General features: G+C 36.3%; 2 protein-coding genes and 1 pseudogene across 2 annotated transcripts; 1 reads left to right on the forward strand and 2 right to left on the reverse strand.

The window, feature by feature from the left end:
- The first annotated feature begins 37 nt into the window (after positions 1 to 37).
- LOC118273706 (putative leucine-rich repeat-containing protein DDB_G0290503) lies at positions 38 to 14,499 on the forward strand. The gene is made up of 20 exons (XM_035590802.2): positions 38 to 593; positions 970 to 1,011; positions 1,116 to 1,148; positions 1,237 to 1,260; positions 1,339 to 1,368; positions 1,956 to 1,979; positions 2,432 to 2,501; positions 3,061 to 3,146; positions 3,237 to 3,356; positions 3,435 to 4,310; positions 4,394 to 4,583; positions 4,706 to 6,147; positions 6,297 to 6,425; positions 6,548 to 6,746; positions 6,823 to 9,632; positions 9,879 to 10,139; positions 12,520 to 12,694; positions 12,962 to 13,112; positions 13,519 to 13,642; positions 14,001 to 14,499. Exons 1-20 carry the CDS (start codon positions 246 to 248, stop codon positions 14,118 to 14,120), a joined length of 7,254 nt encoding a protein of 2,417 aa, XP_035446695.2. The 5' UTR covers positions 38 to 245; the 3' UTR covers positions 14,121 to 14,499.
- A 141-nt stretch (positions 14,500 to 14,640) lies between these two features.
- On the reverse strand, positions 14,641 to 19,789 carry LOC118273707 (integrin beta-PS-like). Its single transcript, XM_035590803.2, is given in 10 exon segments — positions 14,641 to 14,962; positions 15,890 to 16,289; positions 16,560 to 16,764; positions 16,845 to 16,952; positions 17,240 to 17,580; positions 17,906 to 18,013; positions 18,207 to 18,269; positions 18,272 to 18,626; positions 18,730 to 19,160; positions 19,539 to 19,789. Coding segments are annotated over 10 exon segments (2,373 nt in total). The 5' UTR covers positions 19,680 to 19,789; the 3' UTR covers positions 14,641 to 14,741.
- Positions 19,790 to 21,875: 2,086 nt separating this feature from the next.
- Positions 21,876 to 27,644, reverse strand: LOC126911293 (integrin beta-1-like; annotated as a pseudogene).
- Between the last annotated feature and the right edge of the window lie 142 nt (positions 27,645 to 27,786).

Consider the following 27,786-nt stretch of genomic DNA (forward strand, 5'->3'; position numbering starts at 1 on the left):
AATGTGACATTCCATTTCAAGCCACCATTCGGCCTCGATTTCTTTTGACAGTTCAAAATATTTGATAATTTTCGTTATACACATATTGCCGTAAGATAATTGCAAAATTGCAAAACAAAACATTTTAAATCGTATCGTTATGCGTAAAATGGATGGCGGAGAAAAGTAGCATATACTTATATACATGTATATGTTTAGAAAAATCTTATATCACCCAATAAGTAGACGAAACAGTTGGCATCGCGATGTCTTTCATAACGAAAAGGGAGCGTGTGTTTAACGAATACGATCTGTTCGACTTGCCGGCGAGGAACGAAGGGAAATTGAAGGCGTACTCGTCATGTACAGACGCGAGAGCCTGGTCCCACTTCGGTTCGGATAAGAGTGAGCACTTGGTGGAAGTAATAAAGAGGAACAACGAGACGGTCCGACCGAAGTATGTGCCGACAGACGTGATCGTAGACACGCTCATGGTAGCCAAGAATGCAGAGATCGCACGCTTGAAGCGCAAAATTGAAGAGTTCGAGCAATTATTGGCTGCGTATGACCAACTTGATCTGACGTGCGATCAGCGATGCGATATTGCTCAAGCTGTAAGTACAAGTGTATTAAGATCATTATTTGAGTTACTTCAAGAGTCAACTTTACGTGATTTAAAACTATTTAAACTAAATAACTCTCGTTGGTCAAATGTTCAGAATCGCTAAGGCGGTGTAAGTCCCGTGTTTGATTTCCGAATGCGAAAAATTTTTGCCATGGATGTTTTGTATGTGCTTAAATCGTTCGTATTTACATACATATACGAACGAACAGTTATACAAACAATGAGGCCCTGCAGTAGGACGACCACCGCAGAGCGAAGGCCTCCCTACCCTCCTTCCACTCCTCTCTGTACAGAGCTTTCTGTGGCCAACACTTATCGTAGATATTATAAATGATTTTGGTGAAACAAATATTTTTCTGTTTCAGCATGCAGCAATAAGAGCGGCCAATAAAGAGCTTGATGAACTGGTACGAAATCAAAGACCTTATATTTTTCCAGTATTAATAAAATTACAATTTTCTTCTTTTATTAATATCACATTGAAGTTATAATTCGATTCCTCTGTTTACAGTGTTTCGATTTGGATTTATCCGGTTTCACAGAAGTAAGTATTAGTGTACAATGTATCTAAATAAGTATCTCGATATTTTCAAATAAACCAGTGATAATAATAAAATAATTTATGTTTGCAGGGCATTGATTCAGAAGGCTTTGCGGTAATTATTTTATATCATTAAATAAGAATAAAGTATGTTTAATGCATTCAATTTAATAACACTTATGTTTCATTTCAGACCGGCAAGTCGAGCGGTGATGGAGAGGAGGTACATACAAGTTTTGTTACCTTCTATTAATAGGATAAAGGGTGTCACACATTCTTATATTGGGTTTTAAGACCTTACTTTTTGTGCCATGTGAACTATTTATTGTCGATTGTGGTGGTGGCCTAAAGGCTGGTAGGGTACGAAACCTACAAGCGGCAAGTACCAAAGTTACTTTTTCCAAGTTATTTGTACTTTCTAAAGATTATCTACTTAGTCACCACAGACAAATGTAGAAGGAAAACATCGTGGGGAAGCCTGGGACTAAAATTTCTAATTATAAGTTTGAAATCACCAACCCGCAGTGAGAAAGCGTGGTGATTAATGCTCAAACCTTCTCTGTGTGAGAAGAGGCCTTTGGTCAGCAGTGGCCTCTTACAGGCTATTGATGATGAACTATTTATACCCTTTTGCGGGCGGCTTTTCTAGACGTAGATATTTCAGCTCCCATTTACCAGCTTGATACTTTTAAGAAGATTTTACATAGTTTATTGATATAGATTTGAATATAAATATTTGTAGTGATAGCAACTATTGTTTTAAAAACATCACTTTCTGGTGTTGACTTAGTTTTCCGACTTGTTTTACAGGGAGCACATGCACTTGCACTTGAGGTACATATTTATTTATTCATAATATTACTATTGTTTTGTGTAAAAGTTATATTTCTTACTAGCTTCTACCAGCGGCTTCGCCCGCGATCGTAGGATAAAAAATGTTCTATGTTATTCCAGATATTAATCTAACCCTGTTCCAAATTTTATCTCAATCCCTTCAGCTATTTTGACGTGATTGAGTAACAAACATAAATCATTTTGATTTGGCTTGAGCAAAGCTTGACAATTTTGATGATCGTATAGAGAGAGACTAATTTTTTTTAGTAGAAGTAGGTATAATAATATACTTCATTATAATATAGGGTGATTGGTAATTAGTGAACGATATTCGAGCACATTAGTACATTAGTTTTATTTTTGTTGTTTTGTTATTGTGATAGAAATCACGTGTTTCAAGATCCTTCACTAATTACCAGTCACCCAATATATTTGAAATTTTTGCGCATTAGGACCAGCCAAGAATGGACTCTAAAGGCGTTCAAAACAATATGGTGAAGTGTACATGTGATGTATATACAAGTAAGGACATTTTTAACTATTTAATGTAGTTTACTAACAGCTGAAATATTTTATAACTTAGTAAAATAATATATAACTAGTGGTCGCCTAGTGGCTGAAATTCGACCATATACGATTTAATTTACAATACCACTTAACATACGTTCAAGGATATTTTTTATTTAACGAATTGCTATTAGTTTTGTAAAATTCAAATTAATATATTCCGGCGCATCATGAACAGGAAAACTTTATTCATATGAGACGTGAGAATATCATCGCAATGTCTGTGGATTTTGACGTTTTGTCAAATACGATCAGATACTATGCATGGTAGTGTGTGTAATGTTTTATTTATTGATTTAATGTACTTTATAAGCATTATTATTGAAAAATATTAGCGTTTTGCACTTCTCCTACACATAAACTATAAGTGTACCAAATTTTATGCTCCTATGTCTGCGCAATTTTCGTAAAAAGGTGTCCAAAGTTTTTGCATCACGTATTAATATATAGATAATCAATCATAAAGAAAATCTTAGTTACTGTTAATTTTAATACTTTAATATTCAAATTCAAGTGTCAAGAGACGTGAGACTCGACGAAATGCAAGAAACCATAATTACGAAGGACGCAAAACTAAACGCTATGAAAAACACTATAGCTGTATGTATTTTTATACATATACTTATTATTGCTTGTTGTATCATCTTTTGGGAGATTTTTAAGCCTATGTCTATTTTTTTTGTTATACAGGTGATGGAAAATGATGTTTGCGAGCCCTATTGCATTTATGCTCACATTTATACTGCATTGGAGAAAATATTCGCCACTCTTTGCCAAAATGAGAAGTATAATCAGTACTTGAAACTATTGGTCTGTATAAACATTAATTTCTCTGATATTTCGTAAAATAACTATTTTATTTGTTAAATTTCCTAATCTTTATTTTAGACCACCGGTAAAGATATTGTTTGTCTCGATATAAAAGGTAAAATACTATTTAAACTGCTGGTATTGGAAAAATTCTGCGTTGCGTTAATAGCTCCTTGCACTCAAGAGTTTGTTTCTGATTATGATGATAAGAGCGAGGATTGTGCTTGCTTCCGTGTTGACGTATTATCACGTGTTAAGCCAACTTTTGCAATAACATCATCAGAAATCAAAGCGCCTAATATAGACAACAAAAGGGCTCAACTTGTTGCGGACATTATAGAAAATGACGAAATGAAGGAGATTTTGAGCAAAGAGAACTCTTCCATCAAAGTTGATGAAGAGCCCCATGATAATGTCTTGATAATTGATAATTACAACATAGACACGGAAAATCTTAAACGCTTGAAAAGCTTACAAGAAAATTTCGATGATTTAGTATCGTGTTATGAAAAATTAAAACACGATAAAGCAATTTTAGAAAAGCGTTGTGATAAGTATGAAGAAATTGAACGTGAATTTGAAAATTTAAAAATACAAATGAGAGAATATAATTCTTTATGGAACGAAAAAGAGCATTATAGAAAGCGCTCAGTTGATCTCGATAGCCTTAAAGAACAGTTTCTTATATTAAGTGATGAAACTTCTAGTTTGGAAACACAATTGAAAGCTGAATCTGAGATTAATCATATCAAATGTAGAGCAATGGACTCTTTGCGAAACGAAAATATTTCACTAGAGAAAAAGTTAAATGAGGCATCGATTGCTTTTGAAAAAGAGAAAAACGTTTTATTATGCAAGTTAAAGGAAGCTGAATGCAGAGTTATGTGCCAAGAACAACAGATAAAAACTTTATCCTTGCAAATTGACAAAATAATTGAACAAGATCACACAAAGGTTGGTTTACTTTAAGTTGAACATCAATATTTATAAATATTCTTAAATTTTTATATTCTTACTTGTATATTTTTATATTTCAGCCTCTTTCAAGAGATTCTGAAAATCATGCATTATCCTTGATGGATGATCTTCAATCTTGTAAAGAACAAATAAAGAATTTAAGGGAAGCTCTATTTTGTAGTGAAGAAGAAAAACAAGAGTTACAAAAGAACTATCAGGAACAGTTGGAACTCATCAACGAATTGAAATTGGAAATAGTAGATTGGAAAAGTAAGTTTGTATAATATTTGTGTGTACAATATTTACATGACCTAGGAATTAATAAAAAAAAAGATATTGTTCAGAGCGATCAAAATCCCTTTGTAATATTTATTCAATTGTAAATATTTTAGCCACATATGAAAAAACCATGCAACGTAATGAGTACTTGGAACAATACAAAGAAAGTTTGTTAGAAGAAACTAGATTATTAAAAGAGAATTTAAACGAAAACACATCAGCTGTAGAAAACTTAATGAACGTTATTAAAAATAAATCCCAAGAAATCAATAAATTAATGCAGGACATGGAAAGAAAGAAGGATGAAAATAGGGAGTTAGTGGGACAACTAAATGATATGAAGGAAAAGTTTAGTTCCAGCCTAGTTTCTATGGAAAAAGAAAAGCTACAAGCTCTACAATCACTGCAAGTAGCGAGGCAAGAAAGCCAGGAGTTATTAGATAAAGTTAAAGATTATGATCAAATGATACACAGAAACGAAGATGCGACAAAATCTTTAGAGCAGCAATTGCAGGACAATAAAGAACTTCAAGATATGTTAATGGAAGAAAATAGGAATTTGAAAAAAGAGTTGTCTAACCGCGATAATAAAAACTCTCTTTTACTTCAAGAGATTAAACGCTTACGCGATGTGAATGAATACGCCGTCAATAGTATTAATAGTCTAGAAAATGAAAACAAACAATATCAGATATCTTTGGACGTAACACGCAAAGAAAGTGGAGAACTGAAAGATAAAATGATGCATTACGATAATTTAAGTGTTCAACTACAAAGTTTACAAGAAGCTCATGACAAACTACTTGCAGAGAAATCGCGCCTCGAAAACGATTTACTCGAAAAAACGTTCGAACTTGAAAACGCAATACATATAATTAAATTAAGTAAAAGAGAAAGCGAAGAGCTTATTGATAGATTACAGCAATCTGAAGGATCAAAAGATGATGAACTCTCTAGACTTAGTGATGCGTATCAAAAACTGTCTACGGAAAAATATGCAACTCATAAAGAGCTTATAGACAAAAAACGATATATAGATAATCTTCTGCAAACTTTGAATACGGTAACTCTAGAAAATGAACACTTACTACATAAATGTAAACATGCCGATGATTTAGAACGTGAATTAGAAAGTCTGAAAAAGGCTTATGCTGAATTATCATACGAAAGAAGTATTTTACAAAACGATTTTGAAAACAAAACGGAAGAATTTAATCATTTGTATAATACTTTGGAAAATAAAATTGAAGAAAATAGAGAACTAATTGAACAGATTAAAACTTTAGAAGCGAATCAAGTCATTACTTCATCGGATGTAAAATCAGCTCGAGATAAATTGCACATTATGAAGAAAGAAAGTGATGATTTGGCAAATAAACTTAAATTTTATGAAACTTTGGAAGCCGATTTTGAGAAAATAAAGAAAGAGTACGACGTTGTGAAAATGGAAAAAGATAATTTAGAAATTAAACTGAATATGCAAATGGGTGATCTGAAGAAAATGGAACAGGAAAATGAAGACTTACAGAATCTTTTGATAGGAACAAAAACTGAGGTGAGTTTTTCAGTTCAGAGGTATAAAATTATCGAATCGTGTTAATTTTATTTGTTAAAGAAGTACCAAATAAAAACTATTTATCCCTAACTCAAGGCTCTGGTCGATTTATGTTGATAACTTAATAATCTAGTCACGTCTAATTTTAGCTTATTAAACAGTCTACTGGCTCAATCGATCCCTATAGAGACATCATAGAGGAAATCGAAACCATACGTGAAGAGAAACAAAACAATCAGAAAAAGATTAGAGACCTGCTCGACAAACTGGAAGATGCCGTACGTATCCGTTACGTAAAATTTTTGAATAGACCACACTAACTCCTCAAAAACTTTAATTTGGTCTTCTAACTTCTAGTAACTGCTTATGAAAATCTTCTAATTTTTTTACTCAACTTTAGGAAAATGCTATATCTTCACTTAATGAAGATGTTTATGCGCGGGATAGTAAAATAGCAACATTACAAAACCACTTAAATGAATTGGAGGAAGAAGTAACAAGACTTCATGCTAGCTTAGCTGAAGTAATTGACACCAGTGAACAAATAAAAGATTTCAGTTATCAAAAACTTGATTCTTTGAAAAATATGGAGGCTCATCGTAAGTTTTATCATGTACGTACCTAGTTAAATGAAAATAATTGACAATTATATTTTCACAATAATATTTATTATAGACTCTCGAGCAACACACAATATGAAGATGGAACTAGCAAAACTACAACAAGAAAACTCTTTGCTGTCAGAACAATTATCAGTAACAAAAGTACAATCTGATGAATTTTCAAGAGATAAGTTCAAATTTGTATCTCATATAAAACATCTACAAAACGAAAGAGAAATAATTGTAACCGACATTAAGCAACTTGAGCTTAAGACCGTCGGCGATAGTGCCTTAGCACCAAACAAATGTGAAGTAGAAGATATATTAGAATCGCTAGATAGAATTAGGAAATCTTTCGATGCCCGATCTTGCAAGAGCTCATCGTTAGAACGCACATTATTGAAAGTTCAAACATCTTCTCAACTGCTTTTAAGTAAAGCAGATGAAGCAAAGAAAATTGTAGAAAGAGAGAAACAAAAAATTATTAATGAAAAAGAAGAAGCAATTATAGACAAACAAAATATGGAAAAACAATTATTGGAACTTAAAACGAAACTAGAAAATCAAATCGTGAAAGATAAAATGATAATTGACGATTTAGAAGCAACAATTTTGAACCAAAAGCTAATAATTGATAGAATAAATAAGTCTTCTCAAGATTACATTTCTAAATTAAAAGATGAACTAGATACTCTACAAAACCTGTACAAAAATTCTGTAGACAAAATAAGTGAACTGCAAGAAAGATTGCAAAGCATGACAGAAGACAAAGACAAGTTATTGGAAATGATAGAAGAAATAAAGGCGGACTTAGGGAAAAAATCAAATGAAGTAGCTGAACTCCAAAAGCAGCTAGACACTCTAATAAACAAACCACAACGTCACAAGGAAGCTCAGACTAAAACAACACCTATATTTAGAAATGTGGAAACTCAAACAGATGAAGAATTATTGTTGCCTGTCGAGGTAAACAAACTTCACGGTACAGAAACTAGTTCAGCCACTAGAGACAAGTTGGATTATATGGACAGTATAAATTTGATGGAAATGAATAAGCCACCTCTGGATAAAAAACATGAAATTGAAATGCAGGCTGAAAAACTAAATTTGGTAAATGATGTACATGTTTTAGCGGCAGCTATCGAGTCACCAACCTTTGAAGCTATCAAAAATAGTTACATCGATTATAAAATGAAAAGATTAAAGCAAGGGAGGTTGGAACAACAGTCTATAACATGTTTTACTGATAATGATAAAGAAATAACAGAGGGTAAACCCCACACCAGCCCTAAAATTAACGATCGTGCAGCTAAAAAGGCTCATAAGTCATCAAAGAAATATGTTAATGCAAAAACTCAAAGTAACAAATTAATAGATATTTACAACAGGCAATCGATGCACACTGACTCTTCAAAAGGAAATTATGGATCGGATAATATCATCAACAGCCAGATCGCATCTCATAGTCAATCTAAATCTGCTGGTAACGCCCCACATGAAGATTATGGTGCTGAAAGCAATGTCGCTAGTAAATACAAGGTTAGTAAAACGTACGTTGCTTCAACATCAGACAACTCAACAGATAAAGATTTATTTGTTATTTATAAAGACAGTGAAAGTAGCTACAATAATAATAATAACAACAAAGGACAGAAAACAAAAGGAACTTGGGCTGGCAAAGGGCATTCTGAAATAGTAGTTGAGGCTGTTACTGTCCATCCCACAAATAATACAATTAACATCGATCCTAAAAATTACGGTGAAAAAGATTCATATATTTATCAAGAAAATGATGAAACTATAGAAGACGATAGTGTAAGACAAAAACTGAAAATTGATTTGCCCAGAGTAGGAATAGAAAGTCCTTCAGTGATTACTACATCGGATGTTGATAAGAAATCTTTGGACTCGTATACCCTTGCACTATACTCTTCACCGAAACAACTTTCGGATTCAGATACAAAAATTAACGAAGATGATAAACTTGTAAAGCTTGACACATCGTTACCAACGATATCTAATGATGATAATCAATTTTTGGACTCATATAATTATCTAAAATTAGAATCAGACGAAGATGCAGTAAGATCAGAAATTAGGAAAATTAAAGCCTTAATAACTGATAGTGGTACATCAAAACAAATAGATACTCAAGTTTCTAAAAAAAAGCCAACAAATTTAACTCCTTTTGGCAGCGAGTCATATCATAAGTTGTCAAGAGTAGATGCCGATGTCCGTTTACTTAAAGCAGAACTTGACCACAAGTCGTCTCAAGCTGGTAGAAAAGACTTTGGATTAGAATACATAATGGATACTGTGCAGGGTGAAGTCGATCCTGATGCGATACAATATCATGTGACAAAAGATTTACGCAAGACAAAGAGTGATGACAGATTAAATTTAGTAAAAATGAGAGAGAAGGCGGACTCCAGCCCGTCTAGGCTAAGTGAATTTAAAATGTCATCCACAGAATACAAAACTAATTCAACTAATAGTAAATTTAGTGACAAAAGTCCAAAGTCATACACCGAACGTAGTATAATGGCTAAGTTAGATGGTGAACATGATTACGAACTTAAAATAAGCTCTCTCACCAAAGCTTTGGAAAATATTGAAAAAGACTATAAAAAGAAAATAGAAGCTATTAAAATACAGTACGACAGTAATATCAAAAGCATTATCAATGAACACAATCAAGGTGTAAAGAGTATTCAAAGTCTGCATGAAGAGACACTACAAGATATAATGAAGCTTCATGAGAATGAAGTAGAAAATTTACGAACAATGAGTATAGAAGCAATGAGAAAGGCAGAGAAATTGGAAAAAGAAAACCGGGCGCTGAAAACAAAGGCTTTAGATTGCGGGATTTCCTGCGTAGATGTTGTAAGTTGAAATTACTACTACATTGTAGGAAAATAATTACAATACGCTTTTTGTTCTGTAGCAGTGCAGCTATTCTTTGCAAAATTAAGTGGTTTTCGTCACTTGCGTTGACACTGTCACTTATGGTTTTATAAAAGAAATTGTAGATCTTTTTGCATAATTAGCTTTGAATGTACAATTTGAATTAGAACTTTAGTAGTCCTATTTAAACTTAATCCAAGTAAGAGATTCTTCGTTACACTTAAGGAACCGATAAGAATATCATCGCCCGAATTAAAGAAGCGTAGAAAGTGTCGAGAGACTAAAATGCTGACGAAGACGAACGTGGAGGCTTTTAACGTGAAGCCCAAGTCTCGTTCCATCGGTCCTTGTACATGCTCCGTGGACGTAAATGTATCGGACACTATACGCAACATATTCGAACAAGTCGACATAGAACAACGCAAGATGGCTGAACACACGTACCTTAAATACATTGCCAACAAGATTCTAAATGGGAACCTAGATGTAAGAATAATATCTATATTTCATTATTATGATCTACTCTCGACTCTAGCTGTCGTTACTTATGTATCTTTTTTATGGGGGAAAACCTTGAAAAGTCTTTATTGTAACTTTCGTGAGACTTCGTGATTGGCTTACTCACGTAATTTTTTGACGAGGAACTCGACTAGTTTGAAGCCATGCATATTCATGAGCAGCATTCCGCGACACACGAGGCGACGATTGTCGCGGAATGCTGCTCATGAATTTGAGCCTCTTGCATGGCTTGAAACTAGTCGAGTTCCTCGTCAAAAATTTACGTAAGCCAATCATAATAATTAACCTTCAAACGAAGCCTATCTTTTTAGGGAGAAAAATTATGGGATATAATGGGACTTTTACCTCATTAAAACCACTCCGGTAGCAACCCTCAGCATCTACAGGGTGTCCCTGAAGTCGACGTCCAACAGGCACCAGATGATCGGCAAGGTTCCAAATGTTATCAGAAAAATATAAAAAAATTCTAAGTCCTACAGTTTTTAAATTACAGTGACTTATGTGTTATCCACGAAAAAGTACACCCTGTGCCAGTCTTTTGACTCTTGTTGCTGCAAATCTTTATTTTTTCGTCTGTAGTCTTCCTTACATTATCCTGAACAGTGCTCCAGTAATACGGAATCATAAATTCTTAGCCAACTGCTTTAGATTGGAAAACATTGTTAGTTTTAGAGGAACCAAATACTCTGAATAAAATTTTCACCTTACTTTAAGTGACTGTACTGAATAAATTATGTATGGCGCTAGTAGTGGCAAATTTCACCAAAGTTGGCGCATTTAATAAGGATTATAAAATGGTATAGCACTTTGCAAATAATTTCTTAAATTCGACACAAAAAAAGATTTTTCAACGAAACTCCGTTTCGATGAATTTATTTGACCTTACTAAAAATTCTTCTAGTGTACTCAAATCATACGTTATAACCTCGTATGCACTAGACAGCACTTTGCACGCTATTTGTTATCATCATGTTGAAAATCAGCGAGGATCTCTTGTCAAATAATATTGTCTGTTTACCCGTGATTTCGCTTGCAGCATTCGTCGGCAATATTATCGCTAGACGAAGTGGTGTTGTGCATCTCGAGCCATCGTACTCGGGCTTCGGCATTTTAGCTGAGCACTGGCTTTTTTGCGCAGTGTTGATTATTTATTTTTTAAATTATTTTTTGCTTTACCTGCAATTCCTTGTAACGGTGCAAATAACTCTTTATCGACAAACTAAAGAATATTTGATGCTTCATCCCGCATTTGATCACAAGGCATGAACACGTAACTTAATCGGAGGATTCACCCATTTCTTTTTTTTTATGATGGGGATATGACGAGTAATTGTGCGTAAGGGCTCATGTACACCATACCACTACCTCGTCGATATGTTGTATACATCACGCTGCCGCGTCCGTTCCTTTTGATTTTACTACACGTTTGATAATGTGTTTGATGCACTATGAAAATAATATTGCAATCATTCGATATTATTTAGTGCAACATGTTACACAACATCGGTTCCTCTAGTAAGTCTAGTAATATTGCCGACGAATGCTGCAAGCGAAATCACGGGTAAACAGACAATGTTGTTTGACAAGAGATCCTTGCTGATTTTCAACATGATGATAACAAATAGCGTGCAAAGTGCTGTCTAGTGCATACGAGGTTATAACGTATGATTTGAGTACACTAGAAGATTTTTTAGTAAGTTCAAATAAATTCATCGAAACGGAGTTTCGTTGAAAAATCTTTTTTTGTGTCGAATTTAAGAAATTATTTGCAAAGTGCTATACCATTTTATAATCCTTATTAAATGCGCCAACTTTGGTGAAATTTGCCACTACTAGCGCCATACATAATTTATTCAGTACAGTCACTTAAAGTAAGGTGAAAATTTTATTCAGAGTATTTGGTTCTTCTAAAACTAACAATGTTTTCCTATTTAAAGCAGTTGGCTAAGAATTTATGATTCCGTATTACTGGAGCACTGTTCAGGATAATGTAAGGAAGACTACAGACGAAAAAATAAAGATTTGCAGCAACAAGAGTCAAAAGACTGGCACAGGGTGTACTTTTTCGTGGATAACACATAAGTCACTGTAATTTAAAAACTGTAGGACTTAGAATTTTTTTATATTTTTCTGATAACAGTTGGAACCTTGCTGATCATCTAGTGCCCGTTGGACGTCGATTTCAGGGACACCCTGTATAAGTAGTTTGTAATAAGTTTTTGTTATCATACGGTTTTTCTAGCTTTTAACAAACTATTATTTCCAATATCAATATCATCCATATCACAATTTGGATTCGTAACCTACGACTTCGCTCGCTCCACTCGTCACTTACCAATTTTTTCAGGGACAGTTCAAGCTAGACAGTCTTCAAGCTTTGGACGCTCAAGAGTTATCGTTTCTTCACCTCAAGGTATGTCGTACTTGGAAAAATAAACTCAACAAGGAGGAAGCTCTTCAAAAGAGGATAGACTCTTTGGAAAACGAACTGATGAGTAAACAACGTAATGCGCAGCAACACAGTAAGTACTATATTTAGATTTATAGGTACCATTGTATGTAGATGATTTTTTCCTCGTATTGTTTAGGTGGAGCTAGTCATGATTAAATAAATAAATAAATATTAATGGTATCTAAAAGGTTGTTTTGTTTTCCTATTATCATACTTTATTGAAACTTGTTGGTTTACTTAACATCTATAGTAGGACTAATTTTGAAATTATGTGCTGCTGAAAATGTATATCTATCCACCTGTAGTGGTAGTTTAATGTTAATACTTTTCAATATAGTTGCGGAATTAGACCGCAAAGTAGCGGAGGAGCGACGCCGGCTGCAAGAAGTCCGTGAGGCAGTCTGCCGCAGCAGTCCCACTGGTTCTAGAGCCTGTAGTCCTGAGGTTACACTCCAGTACGTACCTCCTCCGAACCCAGAGAGAGAGGGGTATGAAACATGTTCATTTAACAACTTTGTCTACATATAATGCCAACCATAGTTTGATACTGAAAACGTTTGGGTGCATATTCAAAGATCCCAGTCCAGATTATAAATCAGATGATGATCATTCTCACTAAGTTCTTGATAATTTGGCATCTGCCAGCAGCTTCGCCTGCGTTCCCGTGGCATACAAAATCATACCGCCCAAGTCGGCTCATACCCTGTCTGTATACCAAATTTCATCAAAATCCGTTCAGTAGTTTTAGCGTGGTTGACGAACAAACAACCAAACAGATAAAATTTTCACATTTATAATATTAAGTGTGATCTTATCCATAGTGCAGTCTTTTGTAAAGTCGCTTTTTTCTTTTTTCCTATACAATACTATAATTAATAACTCGATTTTGTTTAGTTGCGCGTGTATCCAAAGAGTCAGCATCGAAGCGGGCGGGCGTAGGTCTGCCGGAGATCTTGCCCCGGAGCCCTCGAACATCGGCCTAAGACCGCGTCGCGTTCGACCCGAAACTATTAATAAGGTAAACTTGCAGTATTTTTATTATAAATATGTACTATACCTATACGAAGTTATTACAGGGAAGATTTTTATAGGTGTTATTCAAAGTATAATTTTCACGGAGTCACAGGGGACACAGACTGCTTTGATATCGGCTTTCCTGTAGAAAACGAACACACGACAATATTTTATCATATTTTGCTTAGACTTTGATCCGGGAAAATCAGGCTAACATAACCAGGATAGAGGATTCCAAAACGACATATGAGTCCATACCATATTCCCATTTTTAGTTTGACGTGTTAGCCGGTTAGTTTGTCACCAAAATCGTCTTCTAGGTTTTACAGTAAATGCTTAGGTATCTTTTGCCCTTTATTCAGGCGGTTCCCACAAGAGTTGACGTTGATGAACGTCGGGAGCGACGATTGTACCACGACGAACCTCCGACACGGCTGCGTCGGTCCCATGACCGACAGGGCCAGCGATCGAGTAAAAAGTAAAATTATACAAACGCAGAGAATTTGGCATTCTGCACCCAACTTTTAACAGTACAGAATGTCCAATTCTTAACACCCAAGGACTTGACAGAAGACCGGAGTTACTTCTTCTCTTTCGGAAGGATCCGTCGCGATTTATTTTGTATTGGAAGGACGCTAAAACATTAGAAACGACGGGATGGTAGCAATTTATAATTATCAATTGAAACTCGATTTACATACACGGCGTCGGTGTGCCGCTGTGAATGTTTTGTAAAAAAATTTGTGAAGGATTTTTATATTTTTTATATGTTTTTATTTATTTAATTTATACATATTTATTGTGAATTAAAAGGGGGAACTGTAACCATGTTTTGGTAATAAAAGGTAAACTTTAAAAATGCTTTTAGGTTTTTTGTGTTTTTAATTTTTACAATAAATACAAGGTTATGCATATAAATGTTTGACATCATAATGATCATCATTTAAATTAAATTAAATTGGAATTTGGGAGAAGTAGGTCAATAACTGTACTATTTTTGGGTAAATTAGGAATAAATGTTTATTTTCCTTACATTTAAATTATTTATAGGACTGACACTATAATTATAATAACATATAATTTTCCTTATTTGTAACATCAACTTACGTAGTACATTGGTTATTGTATACGGGATTTGAAAAATTCATACACGGGTCTTGGTAAACAGGGTTTTTACTTGGAGAGACATCATAGCCGGCGGCCAAAGCTTCATCTTCAAACTTCTTGTATTCCTTCTTGTCATGCATATCTACTAGAATCTTCCATATGATGACGGTTAGTATACCGATCAAGAGAACCAGGCCTATTGCCGACAGAACAGCGACTGTAAACAATAAAATTACACTGTTTTACAAATGTTATAGAGTACAAACAAAATTATTATTATTAAGTATTGACTGCCTCGTTGGTCGACTGGTTGGAAGTGCGATTGCTGAGCACCAGGTCTCGGGTTCAATTCCCAGGTCGGGCAAATTATGGCTGAAGAAAATGGGTTTTTTCGGTTTTTCGAAAATTTCTCAGTGGTAACACGGACTCTGGAATTGCATCCCGTATATGGCAAGTAGCAGTATAGGCTCACCCCCTATTAGATGGGACTTATAACACAAATGGTGAAAAGTGGGTGTATATTGTACTAGTGCATTAGGAGCTGTACTGTGCAGGAGCAACTCTGTGTAACCCTTCGGGGATGAAAGGCGGCACGTAGCGTTGCTACGTATGAAATCTGATTTTACAAAAATATATATTATGTATGTTTCTACTTTTATGTACTGCCTATATATACTATAATGTGATACTATTGTGGTGACACCTGACAAGTGACAGATGACAGAAGTCGCACATAGACTATCGACGAGCAAATCAACGGATGACGTCATAAATATCCTGCATCGCACATGTGAAGTTTATATGCGAATAAACATGGATAGAAAATTCCAACGAACAACAGTTGGGCAGAAAGCCCGCCAGGCATGTTCACCTCGCCTGGTCGGAGGATCCTCCTTTTCTTAGGGAACTTTACTCTCTGTTCCCTAAACTATTATAGGGTAATCTCTACCTACACCAACTCAACAAACACACGGAAATAATCATCAACACCCGTGCTCTTAGTTACTATCAGTATTAGTGCTAGACTTTGCCTAGGCTTGACAAGCGAATTAATGTTGATGAAAACAATATCCCTTCTGTAACGACACCTGGAAGAGCAAGGGTCATACCAAAAATATTCAACTCTTCAACAACGAATACTTACTCCAAATATTAGCTATTGGTGGTGATTCGAATTCTTCTTGTATGGTAATCTTCAAGTCGCGATTAATGTATCGGTACTTGAATATCATGACGCTTCCATTGTTAGTTTCCAAATCCTTCATGCACCTCGTAGCCATATATAATTTCGGTCCATTTATCTCTGATTTGTTCGCAAATTCGACTATAATGTTCGAAACTTTGCTTCCTTCATCGCGGTCGCAAATAGCTTTATTGTCTCGATGGATGTAATTGCAGTAGGCGTAGTTTCCTAGTTCTTTACATCGTGCTGCGACACAATCGTCACAACTGTCGCAAAATACTCCAGAATACGTTTCGTTTTTGCCCTTTTTTGTATCACATACGCATGCACCACAGATGCATTGACCTTTTCCAGAACAGACCTGAAATAATAAATATGGATTAAATAAATCAGTGAAAAAAGAGCTATTTATTAGTAGATGGATCCAATGTTCTATGATTGGTTAAATTGGAAATGGAATAGAAGTTTCGAGAGTGGTTAAATTTTATTTTATTCGAAACTATTCTACCTGGTAGCAGTTACGATAACTGTTCGGTATTGACCAATAATAATTAGCTTGAAGAGCCCAAGCTTTGCAAAATGTACCAAGCTTTGCAACCAAACAAAATTAAAGGGCTATTTATTGCTTTACCTCAGTGGAGTACGGCGCGTAACAATCCTTGTCATCCATTTTGCAACTGCAGTCCTTTCCACTATATCCCAAATCACACGTGCATTGCCCTCGGATACACCTGCCGTGTCCGAAACAAAGCTGGTCGTTGGGTTTAGGACAGGAGTTGTCATCGTACTCGCAGTAATTGCCAGAGAAACCATTCTGGCACTCACATTGTCCACATCTAAACAAAATATTTATTTTTTACCGTACAGTAGGGTATATTCTTACCTCCTAACTTGATAGTTGTAATGTTAAACTTACTTGCAAATACCTCTGCCGCTGCATAACTTTGCTTCGCTACTTATTTTACACTTCTCCATATCGCGCTGGTCCGTGGAAGTACCATTGCACCGACAGTCGTTACCGTAACTACAGAAGATAAAATATGTTTAATCTTATGCTAAGTAATATCTATTTATTAGGTTACAGGTTTGTACGCTTGTATCACCGCCTTCATACAAGTGTCTTCATACAACTTATGTAACAGATAGTACATTCAAATCACGTTTTTAATTCAAAGGATACATAGCGGCTATCCAGATATTGTGAAACAAGTGCTGTGTCTTATAGATTTAGAGTAACCACGTAATTGAGCAACATTCCAATCATTTGTTGTTATTTATAAAAATGCTGTATGTATATTATTAATACTTTACCTTCCCGGTGTGCATTTGCAAATGCCGCACTGAATAAAACCACTGCCGTGACAAATTCCTGGTACTATGCTACCGATTTCCTGCTCACAGTTACATTGGCAGGCGATTTCTAATTCAATAGTCAGGTTGTCGCGTAAACCATAAGGATTAAGTGTAACCGTGGTTTTAGTTTTGCTAGTATCTTTAGGACATGCCTTTACGACTAGTCTTCCATTGATACTAAGCGACTTTTTATGTGGAACTTCACAGTTTCTTTTTGGTACAGAGCTGCAATCCTGATCAATAGTCACGTTCACAAACGACGGCGCCTTATACTTTATCTGCACAGTGTTTGCCATTTCCTTAAACAGAAAGTAGGATATTTTTATAATAACTATCCTGAATACAAATGTTATCAATCACTTCATAATAATAAAACAGTTTACATTTAATGAATAAAATCTCTTATCAGATGTGCTATGTGTTATTTTAGACCACAATCTAACCCTGAACCAAATATCACCACGATCCCTTCAGCACTTAATTTTCACGTGATTTAATGACAAACATAGGTATACACAAACTCACAAACTTTTGCATTTACCTATAATATTAGTAAGATAAGATAAATAATAACTTTATTAAATTATCCTAGGTGCAATAAAGGTTCCTTTACTGACGGCTTACCTCATATGCTTGTTTGATAATTTGTATGACACTGTCGCCTCCTTCCAGCCTTGCGAAACTAGCTCCAGTTATCTGTCTGACTAAATGTTTGTATTCCGTTTCAGGAATCTTTAAACAGAAAATATACATTTTAAGTTTTATAATTACCTTATTTCTGTGTAGTTAAACGAGGTTTTTTGGCTGTAAAAAGTATACAACCTGCCCACTAAAATATTATTTCAGATCAAGATCATAACATAAGAGATAGAAATATTTTTAAGCCAATTCCGTGGTACCTTCCAAAAACATAATTATAACTTACTTTATCTTTAAGGGCATTATGGGCTATTGCAAATATTATTTTGAAGTTTTCATCTGTTGCCACTATTATTTTAATCTGGCCACTTTATTAATCTGGCTTACAGATGGGTAGTCCAATGTTAAGGCTTCAGTATACATATTATCCTTCAAGTGGCACTGCATGTCATGGGGTTTGATCGCACCTACAATTTTACCATCACCGGCACTGTGATACGGAGAATCTGTACTCAAAATTATAATTCGTCTCGCATTGTCTCTCCATTTAATTTCTTCGCGACATGTCATAGCTTGCATCAGACCATCCAAACCAGCTTCACGATTATCGTAATTTGATCCAAACTTAATCTTGTCTATAGTAGAAATAAATAGTTTCATGTCGTCCGTTAAAGGCATATGATTTCTAAAAGCATGGCTCGTGTGTCTGGAATTAATTCAAGGATAATTAAGACATATTATTCTCATATCCAATAAGAAAACCGAGTATATACATTTTCAGTAACCTGTTTATATTCAAATTGACTTACCCAATAGGATCGACATATGGAAACCCTGGCTTTTCGACGAAACTTCCAATACCCAATCTTACGTTATTTGTGTATGCCGATAGATCTTTATAGATTTTTTCTGCTTGCCGTTTCAAATCGCCCACTCTGCTTTCCATCGTGTACGAAATGTCCATAAGATAGTACACATCTAAAGGATAATCTTTAGCGGGTTTGAAATTCATGGTGAAGTCCACAGGTTCTCCTGGCCTTACTTTAACCTTGATTACTTGGGGCTTTATTTGGACCTGGGATCCTTCTTCAGTGTCTGAAAAGTTTTTATCTTCTTTTATGACTTTTTCAAACTGTGGATTTTGTATGTTTTCGGGCTTGCACCAAGTTGGTTCGCCTTTCTTGGTTGTGTCTCCAGAGAGAGATTTAAGTGATCGACATCTTGGTCCGGTGATACCATCCTAGAACAAAATCTCTAATTGATTCATTGTACCTCTACCAGCCGTTACATGTACGCATGTTCACAATTAAAATAACGTGCAGATTCATATTTACCTCACTTGTACTGTGTTTGGGCGTGGCACGTTATAGGTAGTTCCTATTGTTTTCTTGTCTATACTAGTTTCTAATTACTGTTATTATTTCGGATTATCATAATAATTCTGAATTATTTGGATTCACGAAATATGGTATCTATTCTTATATTCAGTCGTAACTAAAACTAAATTGTTGATTGTTTTCAAATTAAAACCTTCTAAGATGATATTTCCGTTTTATAAAATTTAACATAATTCTGCACTGGTTAATAATAATAATTAAAAATGGAAATATCTACTTACCTGTGTACACCAAACGCATTTGTCTTCCGCGTAGCTGATGCACGCGCCACAGGTGTCAAAGTTACATGATATTACGTTATTTATAAAAGATATTAATAATATTAAAAATAAGTTATTTCTAAAATCCATTAGAATATTCATGGTCCTACCAGGCCCTACGTAGGACCGAGCCACCACTTAAAAATTGTACTAAATACACAATGATCGAATAACTCAGTTATGTCTGTATTAACTAATAAATGCATAAAAACTGATTAGTACAGTTCTGTTTATAACACTTATCGGTTAGAGGGAAAAAACTTTTAGGAAATCCATACAATTTTAGTATAAAGCAGAGTTCACATGTATAAACCTAGAATACCTACTTTGGTGTCGTGACAACCTCTGTACTCTTAGTACAACTTTGCTTTACGTTAAACGAGAGCGTGATTGTACCCTTTTTTTTGAGGGGCGAAAGTCATCCAATGACTTCTCTCGCCTTGGGCGAGGCGAGAGGGAGTGTCGGACTCTTACTGACTAAAAACCACCCCGTTCCTACTCCTGCTTTCCGAACCAGAGCCCCGGTAAACCCGCTAGGTAGTCCGCAGCTCTGAATCAGGCATCAGCCCTACTGGGCCCCATCTGTGATGGTCTGATGGCTCTTTGAGGCGCGCGCGGAACGCGACGCGCCGCACGCACGGGTCTGGATCTGGTCGGACTGCGAGCATCCCCTACTCGCCGTCCGCAGACCCGCACGGGGCCGCAGTGGCCGGAGATCGTCGCGCGATCCTCGACGCCCGGAGTGTCTCTCGCGACGGCTGGGGCGTGAGTTACGTTCCCTCACGCGCCCCGCCTCCTCCTTAGCTAGCAAGACTGATTCGCAGAAGGAGGAGACGGCATCCCAGTCCCCCTCGCTCTGCACCATGGCTTGTATCAGTGCCGGACGCGAGAGGGCGCCGTCGCCGACCAAATCCCTGAGGACACGGTGGTGTTCAGCCCACCGGCAGACCGCAACCGTATGTTCCACCGTGTCCTCCGAGCGGTCTTCGCAGTGATGACACCGAGCGTTTCCTCCCGCTCAATCAGAAACAGGAACCTGCCGAAACTCCTGTGTCCGGTAAGCACCTGTGCCAGACAGTAGGTGAGGACGCCGTGGCGCCTCTCTAGCCACTCCTTAAAGAGGGGACTTACCGCTGCAAAGACAGTGAGCCCAGCCCTCGGTTGCGATAGTCGTTGCTGCCATTCCGCCATGAGATCGCGCCGGAGATCATCCCGCCACGCACTAATCTGCCGTTATTTGGGACCCATCGGGAGGTGGCGCGTTCCCGCGGCCATGAAAGCACATGGCCTCGGACTTGTGGAGCGCCACCTCGAGTCCCAATTTCGCAACCGCTCTCATCTCGTCATTAAATTGGCCGCCGCCTGGTGCGACCTCCCTTGCGCTAGCACCAGCGTGTCGTCGGCGTAACAGACTACGCTAACGCCGTTCGGGAGGTCGGTGCGCAGCACCCAGTCGTAACCGATGTTCCACAGGAGCGGCCCTAAAACCCTGTGAAACACGCCCTGGTGACCGGGGTGCGCTCTATACCCTTAGGCCGCATTTCTACTGACGTGGACCGGGGCGGAGAGAAACTTAGCGGTGCACGAATTGACCAATCACTATGCTCGAAATCTTTTCCATTGAAGCGGAGCGGAGATTTCCAGCTTAGTGATTTGGCAATTCGGTGTTAGTGAAAACGCGGCCTTAGTATGAGTTTGCTTTACGCATGTTCAGTGCTTTGATCGGTTTGTTAATTCGAGCCGGCCAATCAGAGCGCCGAACGTGCTCTCGTTTCGATTCATTCGACGTAAAGCAAACTCGTACTAAGGATACTGTTGTTTCGCTCGTATGACTTGTGGTTTAATTCGTTTTCTGTTCTGGCAAGGACAGCCAGGTTTATCATTACACCAAGGAGAGACCGACAATACTGCCACAATTTCTTTTATCGTAATTGTTAAAATAAACATATCAATCTCAACAACTGAGGTTACATCTACATCAAAAAAATATTATTTCCATCCTGTCATCCTTTAAAGGTATGGACATAGGCAACAGACCTTTAATCACCTGTAACTAAAACGGAATAATACTTACTCAACAATTTTTTATTTATTTATATTTTTTTACAATAAATACAAGGTTATGCATATGGATGTTTGACATCATAATGATCATCATTTAAATTAAATAAAATTGGAATTTGGGAGAAGTAGGTCAATAACTGTACTATTTTTGGGTAAATTAGGAATAAATGTTTATTTTCCTTACAATTATTTATAGGACTGACACTATAATTATAATAACATATAATTTTCCTTATTTGTAACATCAACTTACGTAGTACATTGGTTATTGTATACGGGATTTGAAAAGTTAATAGACGGGTCTTGGTAAACAGGGTTTTAGAGAGACATCATAGCCGGCGGCCAAAGCTTCATCTTCAAACTTCTTGTATTCTTTCTTGTCATGCATATCTACTAGAATCTTCCATATGATGACTGTTAGTATGCCGATCAAGAGAACCAGGCCTATTGCCGACAGAACAGCGACTGTAAACAATAAAATTACACTGTTTTACAAATGTTATAGAGCCCAAACAAAATTATTATTATTAAGTATTGACTGCCTCGTTGGTCGACTGGTTGGAAGTGCGATTGCAGAGCACCAGGTCTCGGGTTCAATTACCAGGTCGGGCAAATTATGGCTGAAGAAAATAATGGGTTTTTTTCGGTTTTTCGAAAATTTCTGTGGTAACACGGACTCTGGAATTGCATCCCGTATATGGCAAGTAGCAGTATAGGCTCACCCCCTATTACATAGGACTTAACACAAATGGTGAAAAGTGGGTGTATATTGAACTAGGGCATTAAGAGCTGTACTGTGCAGGAGCAACTCTGTGTAACCCTTCGGGGATGAAAGGCGGCACGTAGCGTTGCTACGTATGAAATCTGATTTTACAAAAATATATATTATGTATGTTTCTACTTTTATGTACTGCCTATATATACTATAATGTGATACTATTGTGGTGACACCTGACAAGTGACAGATGACAGAAGTCGCACATAGACTATCGACGAGCAAATCAACGGATGACGTCATAAATATCCTGCATCGCACATGTGAAGTTTATATGCGAATAAACATGGATAGAAAATTCCAACGAACAACAGTTGGGCAGAAAGCCCGCCAGGCATGATCACCTCGCCTGGTCGGAGGATCCTCCTTTTCTTAGGGAACTTTACTCTCTGTTCCCTAAACTATTATAGGATAATCTCAACCTACACCAACTCAACAAACACACGGAAATAATCATCAACACCCGTGCTCTTAGTTACTATCAGTATTAGTGCTGGACTTTGCCTAGGCTTGACAAGCGAATTAATGTTGATGAAAACAATATCCCTTCTGTAACGACACCTGGAAGAGCAAGGGGTCATACCAAAAATATTCTACTCTTCAACAACGAATACTTACTCCAAATATTAGCTATAGGTGGTGATTCCAATTCTTCTTGTATAGTGATCTTCAAGTCGCGATTAATGTATCGGTACTTGAATATCATGACGCTTCCATTGTTAGTTTCCAAATCCTTCATGCACCTCGTAGCCATATATAATTTCGGTCCATTTATCTCTGATTTGTTCGCAAATTCGACTATAATGTTCGAAACTTTGCTTCCTTCATCGCGGTCGCAAATAGCTTTATTGTCTCGATGGATGTAATTGCAGTAGGCGTAGTTTCCTAGTTCTTTACATCGTGCTGCGACACAATCGTCACAACTGTCGCAAAATACTCCAGAATACGTTTCGTTTTTGCCCTTTTTTGTATCACATACGCATGCACCACAGATGCATTGACCTTTTCCAGAACAGACCTGAAATAATAAATATGGATTAAATAAATCAGTGAAAAAAGAGCTATTTATTAGTAGATGGATCCAATGTTCTATGATTGGTTAAATTGGAAATGGAATAGAAGTTTCGAGAGTGGTTAAATTTTATTTTATTCGAAACTATTCTACCTGGTAGCAGTTACGATAACTGTTCGGTATTGACCAATAATAATTAGCTTGAAGAGCCCAAGCTTTGCAAAATGTACCAAGCTTTGCAACCAAACAAAATTAAAGGGCTATTTATTGCTTTACCTCAGTGGAGTACGGCGCGTAACAATCCTTGTCATCCATTTTGCAACTGCAGTCCTTTCCACTATATCCCAAATCACACGTGCATTGCCCTCGGATACACCTGCCGTGTCCGAAACAAAGCTGGTCGTTGGGTTTAGGACAGGAGTTGTCATCGTACTCGCAGTAATTGCCAGAGAAACCATTCTGGCACTCACATTGTCCACATCTAAACAAAATATTTATTTTTTACCGTACAGTAGGGTATATTCTTACCTCCTAACTTGATAGTTGTAATGTTAAACTTACTTGCAAATACCTCTGCCGCTGCATAACTTTGCTTCGCTACTTATTTTACACTTCTCCATATCGCGCTGGTCCGTGGAAGTACCATTGCACCGACAGTCGTTACCGTAACTACAGAAGATAAAATATGTTTAATCTTATGCTAAGTAATATCTGTCTATTAGGTTACAGGTCTGTACGCTTGTATCACCGCCTTCATACAAGTGTCTTCATACAACTTATGTAACAGATAGTACATTTAAATCACGTTTTTAATTCAAAGGATACATAGCGGCTATCCAGACATTGTGAAACAAGTGCTGTGTCTTATAGATTTAGAGTAACCACGTAATTGAGCAACATTCCAATCATTTGTTGTTATTTATAAAAATGCTATATGTATATTATTAATACTTTACCTTCCCGGTGGCATTTGCAAATGCCGCACTGAATAAAACCACTGCCGTGACAAATTCCTGGTACTATGCTACCGATTTCCTGCTCACAGTTACATTGGCAGGCGATTTCTAATTCAATAGTCAGGTTGTCGCGTAAACCATAAGGATTAAGTGTAACCGTAGTTTTAGTTTTGCTAGTATCTTTAGGACATGACTTTACACTAGTCTTCCATTGATACTAAGCGACTTTTTATGTGGAACTTCACAGTTTCTTTTTGGTACAGAGCTGCAATCCTGATCAATAGTCACGTTCACAAACGACGGCGCCTTATACTTTATCTGCACAGTGTTTGCCATTTCCTTAAACAGAAAGTAGGATATTTTTATAATAACTATCCTGAATACAAATGTTATCAATCACTTCATAATAATAAAACAGTTTACATTTAATGAATAAAATCTCTTATCAGATGTGCTATGTGTTATTTTAGACCACAATCTAACCCTGAACCAAATATCACCACGATCCCTTCAGCACTTAATTTTCACGTGATTTAATGACAAACATAGGTATACACAAACTACTTTTGCATTTACCTATAATATTAGTAAGATAAGATAAATAAAAACTTTGTTAAATTATCCTATGTGCATTAAAGGTTCCTTTACTGACGGCTTACCTCATATGCTTGTTTGATAATTTGTATGACACTGTCGCCTCCTTCCAGCCTTGCGAAACTAGCTCCAGTATCTGTCTGACTAAATGTTTGTATTCCGTCTCAGGAATCATTTAAACAGAAAATATACATTTTAAGTTTTATGAAGTTAAACCACTGCTGTGACAAATTCCTGGTACTATGCTACCGATTTCCTGCTCACAGTTACATTGGCAGGCAATTTCTAATTCAATAGTCAGGTTGTCGCGTAAACCATAAGGATTAAATGTAACCGTAGTTTTAGTTTTGCTAGTATCTTTAGGACATGACTTTACGACTAGTCTTCCATTGATACTAAGCGACTTTTTATGTGGAACTTCACAGTTTCTTTTTGGTACAGAGCTGCAATCCTGATCAATAGTCACGTTCACAAACGACGGCGCCTTATACTTTATCTGCACAGTGTTTGCCATTTCCTTAAACAGAAAGTAGGATATTTTTATAATAACTATCCTGAATACAAATGTTATCAATCACTTCATAATAATAAAACAGTTTACATTTAATGAATAAAATCTCTTATCAGATGTGCTATGTGTTATTTTAGACCACAATCTAACCCTGAACCAAATATCACCACGATCCCTTCAGCACTTAATTTTCACGTGATTTAATGACAAACATAGGTATACACAAACTCACAAACTTTTGCATTTACCTATAATATTAGTAAGATAAGATAAATAATAACTTTATTAAATTATTCTATGTGCAATAAAGGTTCCTTTACTGACGGCTTGTCATATGCTTGTTTGATAATTTGTATGACACTGTCGCCTCCTTCCAGCCTTGCGAAACTAGCTCCAGTTATCTGTCTGACTAAATGTTTGTATTCCGTTTCAGGAATCTTTAAACAGAAAATATACATTTTAAGTTTTATAGCAGTTAAACGAGGTTTTTTGGCTGTGGACACCACTAAAATATTATTTCAGATCAAGATCATAATAGAAATATTTTTGAAGTAAAAACATAATTATAACTTACTTTATCTTTAAGGGCATTATGGGCTATTGCAAATATTATTTTGAAGTTTTCATCTGTTGCCACTTTATTAATCTGGCTTACAGATGGGTAGTCCAATGTTAAGGCTTCAGTATACATATTATCCTTCAAGTGGCACTGCATGTCATGGGGTTTGATCGCACCTACAATTTTACCATCACCGGCACTGTGATACGGAGAATCTGTACTCAAAATTATAATTCGTCTCGCATTGTCTCTCCATTTAATTTCTTCGCGACATGTCATAGCTTGCATCAGCCCATCCAAACCAGCTTCACGATTATCGTAATTTGATCCAAACTTAATCTTGTCTATAGTAGAAATAAATAGTTTCATGTCGTCCGTTAAAGGCATATGATTTCTAAAAGCATGGCTCGTGTGTCTGGAATTAATTCAAGGATAATTAAGACATATTATTCTCATATCCAATAAGAATACCGAGTATATACATTTTCAGTAACCTATTTATATTCAAATAGACTTACCCAATAGGATCGACATATGGAAACCCTGGCTTTTCGACAAAACTTCCAATACCCAATCTTACGTTATTTGTGTATGCTGATAGATCTTTATAGATTTTTTCTGCTTGCCGTTTCAAATCGCCCACTCTGCTTTCCATCGTGTACGAAATGTCCATAAGATAGTACACATCTAAAGGATAATCTTTAGCGGGTTTGAAATTCATGGTGAAGTCCACAGGTTCTCCTGGCCTTACTTTAACCTTGATTACTTGGGGCTTTATTTGGACCTGGGATCCTTCTTCAGTGTCTGAAAAGTTTTTATCTTCTTTTATGACTTTTTCAAACTGTGGATTTTGTATGTTTTCGGGCTTGCACCAAGTTGGTTCGCCTTTCTTGGTTGTGTCTCCAGAGAGAGATTTAAGTGATCGACATCTTGGTCCGGTGATACCATCCTAGAACAAAATCTCTAATTGATTCATTGTACCTCTACCAGCCGTTACATGTACGCATGTTCACAATTAAAATAACGTGCAGATTCATATTTACCTCACTTGTACTGTGTTTGGGCGTGGCACGTTATAGGTAGTTCCTATTGTTTTCTTGTCTATACTAGTTTCTAATTACTGTTATTATTTCGGATTATCATAATAATTCTGAATTATTTGGATTCACGAAATATGGTATCTATTCTTATATTCAGTCGTAACTAAAACTAAATTGTTGATTGTTTTCAAATTAAAACCTTCTAAGATGATATTTCCGTTTTATAAAATTTAACATAATTCTGCACTGGTTAATAATAATAATTAAAAATGGAAATATCTACTTACCTGTGTACACCAAACGCATTTGTCTTCCGCGTAGCTGATGCACGCGCCACAGGTGTCAAAGTTACATGATATTACGTTATTTATAAAAGATATTAATAATATTAAAAATAAGTTATTTCTAAAATCCATTAGAATATTCATGGTCCTACCAGGCCCTACGTAGGACCGAGCCACCACTTAAAAATTGTACTAAATACACAATGATCGAATAACTCAGTTATGTCTGTATTAACTAATAAATGCATAAAAACTGATTAGTACAGTTCTGTTTATAACACTTATCGGTTAGAGGGAAAAAACTTTTAGGAAATCCATACAATTTTAGTATAAAGCAGAGTTCACATGTATAAACCTAGAATACCTACTTTGGTGTCGTGACAACCTCTGTACTCTTAGTACAACTTTGCTTTA

The sequence above is a fragment of the Spodoptera frugiperda genome, chromosome 1 (assembly GCF_023101765.2).
Source record: "Spodoptera frugiperda isolate SF20-4 chromosome 1, AGI-APGP_CSIRO_Sfru_2.0, whole genome shotgun sequence".
In the NCBI taxonomy this organism is placed as follows: Eukaryota; Metazoa; Arthropoda; class Insecta; order Lepidoptera; family Noctuidae; genus Spodoptera; species Spodoptera frugiperda.